This window comes from Pyrus communis, chromosome 1 (genome assembly GCF_041283825.1).
Source record: "Pyrus communis isolate YQ-2024b chromosome 1, ASM4128382v1, whole genome shotgun sequence".
Lineage (NCBI taxonomy): Eukaryota > Viridiplantae > Streptophyta > Magnoliopsida > Rosales > Rosaceae > Pyrus > Pyrus communis.
In genome coordinates this window covers 21,855,473-21,865,997 of record NC_142565.1, presented here as the reverse complement: position 1 = coordinate 21,865,997, position 10,525 = coordinate 21,855,473, and the positions used below count along the sequence as shown (strand labels likewise).

Sequence of the window (10,525 nt, the reverse complement as noted above, 5' to 3'; positions counted from 1 at the left end):
CAGGGTAGAAAATGATAAGAATGAGTGTGGGTGAATGTGTGTGGTCCAAAAGTAGCCAACCAAAACCCCAAAACAACCACACTACGAAACAAAACACTAGGGGCAAAACCGTCATTTTACCCCTACGATACGAATAATCCGGGACGGGCTGTCACAATTTTGGCTATTTAACCTAAAACTAGAGAAGAAGAACCAAATCAAATCCTCCCTGTCGCTGCCTTCTCTGATTCATGTTAGAAGAAAACACATCCCCCTGCTGCTGCCTTGTTTCACGCCAGCAGACGAAATCAGAGTCCCCCTCTTTGCTACTACTTCTTCTCTTTATATTTTGCCCCCTTTTCCAATTCGTAGGACCACGTTCTTCTAATAAAATTAAGGATTTTATTGCTTGATCTCACAAATATCTTTCTCCTAACTTGTCGGTTGCCAATCCTTGGAACCACCAATTGAAATTCTATTGATAATTGTAATCCCTTGTGTATAAAGTTGTAATGCCTCCTTTGTAAGTAAACTCCAAATAAATAAGATTTCCCAAAACCCATTAGCCTTCAACCTACTAACAAAATAACAAGTAATTAAATAAATGAAGCCAATGTTAACAACATGACCAAAACATAACGAATGTGCTGAGACCATGTTAATTCCACTTTTATCAATAAGCATCCTAATCCTTATAAATTACAAAACTAAAGTAATTCACTCAAAATAATCTGAATGAGGCACTAATAAATATAAACAATAGGGTAACAATTGTAATAAATATGCGTCTATCAATTCCTATTAAATAAAATCCCTTTTGTAGGTCAATGTAGGGGTGGGTTCAAAAAACCAAAAATTGATAAAAACCGAGAACCAAATTAGACTGAGGCAAAAAAAAATCGAACCGAAAGTGTAAAACTGGACCGAACCGAATCTGATTCAGTTCGGTTTGGTTTTTGGGGTTCAGAAATCGAGTCGAACCGAACTGAACTGAAGTAAGGCAAAACGACATCATTTCATATTTAATTTAAATAAATATTATTATTTTTCCCTTGAACGGCGTCGTTCAATCCAATTTGTAAATTTTGTAGCACCCGCTGCCTGCCTTCTTCTTCTGTTCTCCAGTCTGAAACCTTAAACAGAACCGAACCCATTCCCTCCCTCTCCTCCTCTGTACGTATTCTCACTCTGGACCATCTCATTCCCAGCTCCGCCGCTCTTCCACTTCATCTTCTTCCTTCCCAGCGACCTGTGACCTGTCTCATATTTCGCCGTTGCCGTCTCACTCTCTGTCTCTCACCCCTGTGACCGGTGACCTACGACCTAGGAGGCACGACTTCCTCTCGCTGTTTCGAGTCTCGACCCACAAATTCCCTCCTTTGCAAGGTTAGTCTCTCACCCCTGATGCGTTTTGCAGTTTTTTTTTTTTTTTTTTTTCTTTCTATTTCGTTGGTTTTGATGAATCTGATCTGTAGCTTTTCAATTTCATGGTTTTGCAATTTGTTTTGGGTATGCTGGATTTGATTAATTTGTGAGAGTACATAGGGTTTAGAGTAGCTTAAGGGGTAGCTTCCTCAATTATATTTGGGTTCTCCTCGTTCTTAGTTAAGAACCGAACCATTATATTCGGTTCTGTTTGTTCAATTTTTTCTGAACACAACACCCAAACCAATCCTTTAAACGTAGTACATAGGGTAGACCAAAACCAAAACCAATCCTTTAAACGTAGTACATAGGGTAGACCAATTTTTTCTGAACACAACAAACCCTGTTTGTTCCATCATAAGTTATGGAATTTGTATGTTCTTGCTCGTGGCCTCCACTTCAGTCTTCATTCGTAGCTGTTTGTTCAAAAATTCAAAAAAAAAAAAATAATAATTATAAATAATCAAGTTTTACCGGAGGAGGAGGATTGCTGATTGAATCTTTATGACTTATGAGTTGTAGATTACTTTCCAAATGTCAAATTAATTAGTATTTAGGTGTCAATACTTTCGAGTAATATGACGAGGAATACGAGCTCGACTAAATTTCAAAGAGAACCAAAATATGTTTGATTTTGATTTTTAATTATTTGTCACCCAACAACAGAAAGATTAAAGTTTGTTGTGCATCTGTAGCTTTTTCATCTTATATGTTTTGTATCTTTTGATGATTATAGTCATAGACCATTAGACCTTGCTTTTATTTTATATAAAAATAAAAAATCAAAAAATCAAAACCAGATCGAAACCGAACCGGAAAAACTGAATCGAAAAAAAAACCGAATCGAGAAAAAACAGAAAAAAAAATGAATCGAATCGAACCGAAATTTCGGTTCGGTTTCGGTTTTGGTTTTGCCAAAAAATCGAACCATTAAGAACCGAACCCAACCCTAGGTCAATGGATCATCTTGATGGTGTGAGTCAATTTCAGGGATCATTTATGATAAAAAACCGTAAATCTTGTAAGTCCATTTATGTGCCACATCAATACTTAATGGAAATTTTAACATAATTATGATGGAATGACCACATTGATTTCTGACACCTATTTTCAGGGACTACATTGATTGATTTTCAATTTCAAAGACTATCTTGATGGTGAAAATCAATTTTAGGGACTATTTAGGATAAAAATCAATATAAGAATAATCTTTGAGTAATTTTAAGAATTTAAAAAATTTCGATTATAAAATTTTTAGGATAAAAATAAGTTATTTACAATTGAAATAAAATAGGAACTGTATCTCTCCGCCGATCCACAAAACTCCCCCTTCCCTCTCAGAACGCTCTGCAATTACTCCTCGCCGCCGTGACTGTCACTTTCTCGTTCCTTGACCTTCTCTTCCCTTCTCCTCCTCCTCCTCCTCCTTCAACTTCGTTGCTTGGCACTTCGAAGACTACAGCTTACTGTTTCCATTCCCCTGTTTGGTTGCCGAGAAGAAGGTACGCAAAGGAAGAGAGAAACAATTTGTTCTCTTTAATTTTTTAGAGTTGCTATTTTCCTTTTTACTTCCCCAAATTTTCTGAGCTGCCAAACGGAGAGCTGGTTTAGTTTACTGCTCCTGGAGTTCTTGTTCTTAATAGCTGGCGAAGGCCTGAAAACGGCGCCGCATTGTCATTTGACACTATCTGATATGATCAGCAGAGCCTTTAATTTCGTCAATTGAATTGTATTTCATACAATAAACAAAGTAATTAGTTTGTTCAAAAACTTAATAAGATCGTTTTATTGTGTGTATGCTGTAGCTATAAATGGCACGCTCCAAGGCTCCGGCAAAGAAGCAGCAAAAGCACGGCATCGACTTCAAAGTAATCGATATTTCAGGTTTTGAATGCATTTTTCTTTGGGAAGTTCAACATCTGAAAACTTTGTTTGCATTTGATGTTTATTTTCTTTTGTAATTTTTGCAGAAAATAAAGCGAAAGATTGGCAGAAAGTTGCCGCCACCAAAGAACGCTACGAATACTGAAATTAAGTCCAAAGGTTTTGATTTTAATCTGTTCTTAAATTCATGAGTTGATATTGCTTTTTGTACTCTCTGTTGTTTTTTGTTAATTCATTGAAAGGAAAATTCTGTCATCGTTTTAAAATAAGTTTGTTTGGGGGTGACGAGAGTAATTAAGGATGAGAGTTTGTATTCTCTTGATTGTTTGAAATACTTTTTCTTGCCACGATGAAGGAGTTGCCTTTGTGCTTCCATTTTGATGTCAAATATCGTAGTGAACTAGTTTCTTAATGAGTACTAAATAATGGTTACTATGAGCAGCAATTGATCTTCCCGAGCAGAGTGTGGCATCGGAGAAGGCAGGATTAGCAGTGAACAAGAAAGGTTTAACATTGAAAGAACTTCTTCAGCAAACATCTCATTACAACCCGAAAGTTCGTAAAGGTATTTTAATGTTATTTTAAAATATTTTCTTAATGAAAGCGCTTACAGCCGTATAGTATCTTCCAAAATATGAGAATTAATCTATTTTTAACCTGAAATAGATTACCTAGATCGTTGATCATGTATTTCTGCACATTGATTTGGGTTTTAATGTGTTAAATTTGAAGAAGTTACGACCTTTTCAATAATTATGTTGTCTAGGAAGTTGTTTCCCATTATTGATATTCTGTACCATATAGTATATATCTAATAATCTTACCGTTATTTCTCTCTGAAGATGCATTATTGGGTATGAAGGATTTACTCCTTAGGTATCCACAAGAGTTGAGGTTGCATAAGTATGCTGTTGTTGAAAAGCTGCGTGAACGCATTGGCGATGACGATAGGCTGGTTCGAGATACGCTATATCAACTTTTTAAGTCAGTAATTTTACCTGGCTGTAAGGAGGTAATTTTTTATTCTTGTCTGAATGCAGGAAGGTAAAAACTTCTTGTGAATTATATGTATTAATGCGAAACAAGGACGATTATTTTTTATTATTTGCAGTTCAAGAAACTTTTGGGTTGTTAATTTCACTATTTTCCTCTTAATTTTTTCACGATACATGTGTCTTATATGCCAAATTTTATTCAATTGTTGCCGTGCATTGCACTAAATTAAACTGCCAGGCCATACTTCTGGATGCGCAAAGCCATTCCTAGCTGGGGGGGGGGGGGGAATGGAATTAATTCTGTCTCTTTCATAGAAATTGACATAAATTATCTTTTAAGGGCTTATTCTTTTTCCTTTTTCCTTCCAGTTTTCACTTTTTCTTAATGCTATGCATCTTCCATACAATAGAACAATTTGGTAGTTTCACATCTACACTGCTTTTATTGTATATATGGATTCATCTAAGTGTAGTTTTGAGATTTTGTTGTCATCATCTCTCTATTATTATCATTAAGTTCGGTGGTGTTTATAGCCAATGAATTTAATGTGACATTTTTTTTCCCTTCTTTTCTTGTCCAGGATAATCAAGAGCTGTTGATTTCCTTGATGATGGCCTATATCTTTAATGCAATGACACATTTAGCAATCGATGTTCGGTTGATGGCTTTCAAATTTTTGGAGCTTGCTATCCAATACCATCCACCTTCCTTCTTCTTGAATGCTGAAAAGGTATCCTAAGATTGTGCTGTAAAATGTTGTATGCAGTGTTTTCATTGGAATCATTTATTAGATATGTTTTGGTCATTAACTATGAACTGTTATATGGTTTGTTGTTCTTCTATGCATTATTCTAATGGAAGGGACTTTAGGCATATTCTGGTAGTTATGTACCTGTCACAAAGATCGGATGGTAATTTATGGCTAGAGTTTGCTACTTTGTGGTCTAGTGTTACGGATTGAGGCCTTATTCAACAACATTCTTTTTCTCCAAGATTTTGCTCTTTCTGTAATTCTTGGTCTCTTCTCTTCATGTTTTCTTTGGTCTCATTCTGCTCAATAACACGAAAGTTCTTATAGATGTTGACCTTTAGGTTACTTGTCATCTTCTTTCTTTCTTTCTTTCTTATTCCCACTAGACATGTTATTCCTGTACGCAGATATTCTTGTTCGAAACTTTATCCCTGGTGGGTGTGTGAGCTTGTTTGTTTGGTTGCCATTATATTTTCCACTGCGTTATTTCCTATCAATTGTTTATGGTTTAGTCTGTCTGTGTGGTTAATGAATCTAAATATTAGATGAACTCGAATTTTTCAGTGTTACCGCTCTCTTTTGTGTTTAAAGATAACTTTTAAGGTTGTTTTAACGATTGCTTCATTGACAGATTCTTCAAAGCTTTGAGGATATTCTGCGGAGGAACCAGTTTTTTTTAGAGGACAAGGGCAAGCTCAAGACTGCTCTTGCCGGGCTGGAACTATGCTTGTCACTTTTGCCATGTAACAAGAGAGAAGCTAGCTCATGTGAAAAGGTATTTTTATGTTTTCTTAAAATCCGGAGGGTTTGCACGTTTTCTTTCATTGTTTGTATCGTGCAGCGTGAGCCTGCTTGTTTTCTTGTACCTTCCAGCTGTATTCTTTCATTGCACATTATTGTTGAAACTTTGCTATTAAATTTTGTTATTGTTGTTATTATAATCATCATTTTCCCCTACTTGGTTAGTATAGACAAGGGGTGCAAAGCATGTGTCAGTCAGAAAGCCATGAAAAGTAGCCTCAACTGCACATGTGAAACTTTTGAAAATAAATTTGTTTTTATTCATACTCGGAGATCTGACTTCTGAAGCTGGATGAACAATTTTTGAATGGGAGAGTATTTTTTTTTCTTGGGTTATAGTGGTGATCAGAGGCCAAATGAAAGGGAAAAAAGAACTATCTAGGCACATAATTGCATCAGGAAGAAACTGTTCTGAGTTACTGCTTTTAGTCTCTTGCCTTATTGATGAAATAGTTTTGTAATACCTTTCCTTTTACTTAATAGAATGGTGCTGGACAAGGGATACTGCATGCTTTTGAGCCTGATATACCTGCAAAATCTGCTGGTATGTGAAACATTGGTGCATGTCTTGCAATTTCGATTCAGTATTTTGGGGTTTTCATTACTATCTAATGGTATCTGAACATGTTGACATTTTCATAGAAGGTCATGTTTCCGTAAGTCTGTCTTGTTCTATGGATTATATCAGGCCAACCCCTTGGCAGCTCTTACATTCTTGAAACCCGACTGTATAGTAAGAATCATATACTAGAGTTTTTTCTTGGGGGGAAATTTCAAACTTTAGGATCTGGGCAGGTGCTATATGGGCACCAAATATCTTAGAAAGGGATGTCTACTATGTGAGGCACATTCTTAGCTGTAGATGTGTGTGTGTGTGTGTGTAGTAACCCATTTCACATTTTATGAGGGTCTTTTGTTGCCAGTATTACGAGTTCTCTTTTTAACTTGAATTGGTTCTTTTCTATTTCTGTTTGACAGAATGATGTTAAATATTGTCTTGAACACTGTGATGACAGAAATATTTTTGCACTTAGGCAAATGGATCTGCCCTCCTGTCTTATTTGAGAAAGTTTTAGAATTTCTGGAAGATTCTCTGCTTGGAAAGGTTGGTTTGTCTACCATAATGTTTTAGTATGAAGTTGCATTCATGGTCACAATCCATTATGTTATTAGCCAAACTAAGTTTGAACATGCTATGTTAGACTTAGGAGCTTCAATTAACATCATGCCATACTCTATTTATGCATCCATGAACCTAGGAGAGTTGAAAAATGATGGTGTGATTATTCAATTAGCCGATCGTTCTAATGCATATCCAAAGGGAGTTTTGGAAGATGTTTTGGTGCAGGTTAATAACTTGATCTTCCCGGCTGATTTTTATGTGCTTGAGATGGAAGATAGGGCCCATTCCACATCTTTGCCGATCCTTCTTGGGAGACCATTCATTAAAACAGCCCGCACCAAGATCGATGTGTTCAAAGGGACTTTAACGATGGAATTTGATGGGGAAGTTATTGATTTTAATATTTCTGAAACTATGAAATATCCTAATGATGATCATTCATGTTTTTCTATTGATATCATTGATTCATTGGCGTAGGAACATCTTGAACAATTACATGATGATGCACTTGAAACGGTCATTACAAGTGGAATAGGACTCAAAAACCAAATGGCATCACCAATTCAAACCCACGACACCAATTTGGAATTCCATGCCGTGCCCCTTTGTGATGATGTAATTGAAGTGGTGGCTGATGCGAAAATAGTTAAGCACACAAATTAACCCTCTTGTTGTCAAATTGTAGTAAGGATGCAAGTAGGGATCGTTCTAGACCGGGGATTAGGAGGGCTTGCTAAAACCTCTAAATTGACTCAAAAACATAAAAACAAAGTTAAAAACGTTCACAAAGACTCAAAGGACTCAAAATAAGTTCAAAAGACTCAAAACTGCCTAAAAACACTAACTAGGCAGTTTCTGACCTTAAACCCAATGTTAGACGAATTTAAGATTATGGCTTGATTCAAAACACTTTAAAACATAAACTAAACAGATTTTAAGCACCAAGGAACAAGAAAGTAAAGGGGGGTTTTGATTTGACGAAAATTGAATTAACAAAACAAGTTAATAAACTAGGCAGGTTGTATAAACGGATTTGAGAAACAAGATGATGGATGGATTAGTTAGAGGTCCATTCTCCACACATGACACATTTATATATGAATCGATTCTCCAATTGTTTTTCATTAACTATGATGCTCAACACCCCAAGTTAACCGTGATGCACTAATTAACTCTCAAATTTTCCTTATGTTATTGAATTGGATGATGCATGCGACAATTCAAATCATTCTCCAATGGTTCTCAACATGAATGCATAGAAGAGATACAATGAGAGATCATTATGCTCTATGAAAATTATAAGTGTTGACGAGGCAATTGTAACTATGAATGCATGATACTTTTGCCAAGAATTCAATTAACGCGGTTGTGACTAGCAACCTTCACTACTCATGTTTATAAACTTATGACGATTAGGTGAAACTCGTGTATAAACTAGCATCGAGTTTATGCATGAAGACTAAGTATGCATCCCTAATCAACATACAAAAACAAGTTTTTAATAAACATGATAATTGAATTGCAATCACAACTTAACAAATCACAATTGGAAGAAATCAATTCATATTTCAAACATGTTCATGGCTTCAAACTTTCCCCTAACTAATTAGGGGTTTAGCCACTCATGATTACAACAAACTTAGAGAGTAATAACAAAGTAAACATTGAAAACAAGAATCGAAGTACACCTAAAAATTCCAACAACTCAATCTTGAATTGTATGAACGTTTAGGCCTCTTCTCCTCTAGTTGCTGCGGCACAAGGGGTTTTGGTGAGTTTTGGGGGTTATGGATGATGTAGAATGATGTGTTTAGGGTAGGGATGGATGTAGGGGAAGGCAAGGAGTGTTTTTGGGCAGAAAATATGAAGAATGGTGGAGTATGGCTGTGTTAGAGAGAGGGAATGAATTTCTGGCGTGAATGAATGTGAATATGAGATGGTTTTCTGAATATGGAAGAGTGAATGAATTGTGGCTGCAATGGATGCTTATTTATAGATGAAAAGGAGGGAACATGACAGCTAGGAACTTGGTGGAAAGCTGGAAATGCATGTGGAGTGTGCTGAAATGTGTTGATGTGCAATGATGAATTGGGATGGTTGAAAATCTGGAGTGGGAAATGCATGTGCACGGCAAAGAGGAAGGTTTTGATGTGTGAATGGGATTTTGAATGATTAAGTGGCTGAATTGGATTAAAGAATGGGAGTGCATGTGCTGAAATAATAAAGGGGGAAGTGCATGTGTTGAAATGATGGTGTGGAATGATGGAAAGTCACGGCAAGGGATGTATTTTCTGAATGAATGAAGGCAGGTTGAGTGGAAGGGTGATTAGGAATGCATGTGGGTGTTTTGGTAGCTAGGTTGAATTAATTAAAGGGAGTGCATGTGTTGAATGATTTCTAGGGTGCATGTGGGTTAAAATGCATGTGGGAATGCATGTGGAATTGGTGCTGGAAATGAAGGTGTGATGCACGGATTAGAGAGGATGGGTGAGATGCTTTTGTGGCTGAATAGAATGAATGCAAAGTGAATGAATAATGAAATGGGAAACAAGGCCATTCCTTGCATGGCAAGGAATGCAAACACAAAGGGGATACACGGCAAGGACTTTGATGATGCAAGAGACTTTGTTTTGTGACTTAGAATAGATAGGAGTTTTCAATGATGCTCAAACATGAGGTCTTTTAGGATTTAACTTTCCTACTTTAAGTCTTCAATTTCGTCCATCCTCTTGGCTCCAAGCATATGATATCCATTCCAATCTCTAATTTGCTCCAAAAGGCTCCAAAAGGCATCCTTTTGCATACTTTGCCTTTAGAACCTGAAAACACACAAAAGAAGCATAAAGGACTAAAATAACTAAAGAAACATAACGTAAATGCATGAGAACAAGCCATTTAAGTCGCATGAATATGCTCCTATCAAATTCCCCCATACTTAGCTTTTGCTAGTCCTCGAGCAAAACAAAACGAAAGAAACTAAAAACAAACCAAAACACATTCTAAACCTTCCAACATGTATCTCAGGGATTTCAAACGAACATGACACAATATAGAACATCATTCCCACGACATTTAGCTTACTTTACACTTCAACAAACACTTAATCATAGTTACCACTTATTATTTCACATTTAATCAATTAAAACAACATTTTGAATGTAGTAACATGCCTTAGAGAATTCCCTCAATTCCTTACTAGAATGCACTCAATTTTCACACAGATTCTCTAACTCCACACCCTACACTAGGTATATGTGAGGAGATTGATGAAAATATGAATTCTAACACTCACATATGTTATATCAAAGAAAGCATTTTCTGGATTTATGACAATGACATGAATATGATCTCATGAATGGAATGCTACTACTTAGAATGAGAACCAGTGATTCCATATGCTCATACCAAATTCAAACTCCACAAATTGAACACATAACATCAAGATAGAAGTTGAGGGTTGTAACGGGGCTAAGGGTAATGGTTTAACAAAGAAAGGTAAAGCAAAACAAAGGTTCTTAAAGTAATAGGAAGCGAAGTAATGAAATTGACACTTAAACTCACTTTTA

At 36.2% G+C, this 10,525-nt stretch overlaps 1 protein-coding gene across 1 annotated transcript; it reads left to right on the top strand.

The window, feature by feature from the left end:
• Positions 1-2,700: 2,700 nt before the first annotated feature.
• On the top strand, positions 2,701-7,435 carry LOC137719948 (uncharacterized). The gene is made up of 9 exons (XM_088699707.1): positions 2,701-2,906; positions 3,210-3,272; positions 3,375-3,447; positions 3,731-3,853; positions 4,131-4,300; positions 4,865-5,014; positions 5,667-5,810; positions 6,320-6,380; positions 6,853-7,435. The coding sequence occupies exons 2-9, from the start codon at positions 3,216-3,218 to the stop codon at positions 6,966-6,968; spliced, it is 894 nt and encodes a 297-aa protein (XP_088555833.1). The 5' UTR covers positions 2,701-2,906; positions 3,210-3,215; the 3' UTR covers positions 6,969-7,435.
• The last annotated feature ends 3,090 nt before the right edge of the window (positions 7,436-10,525 follow it).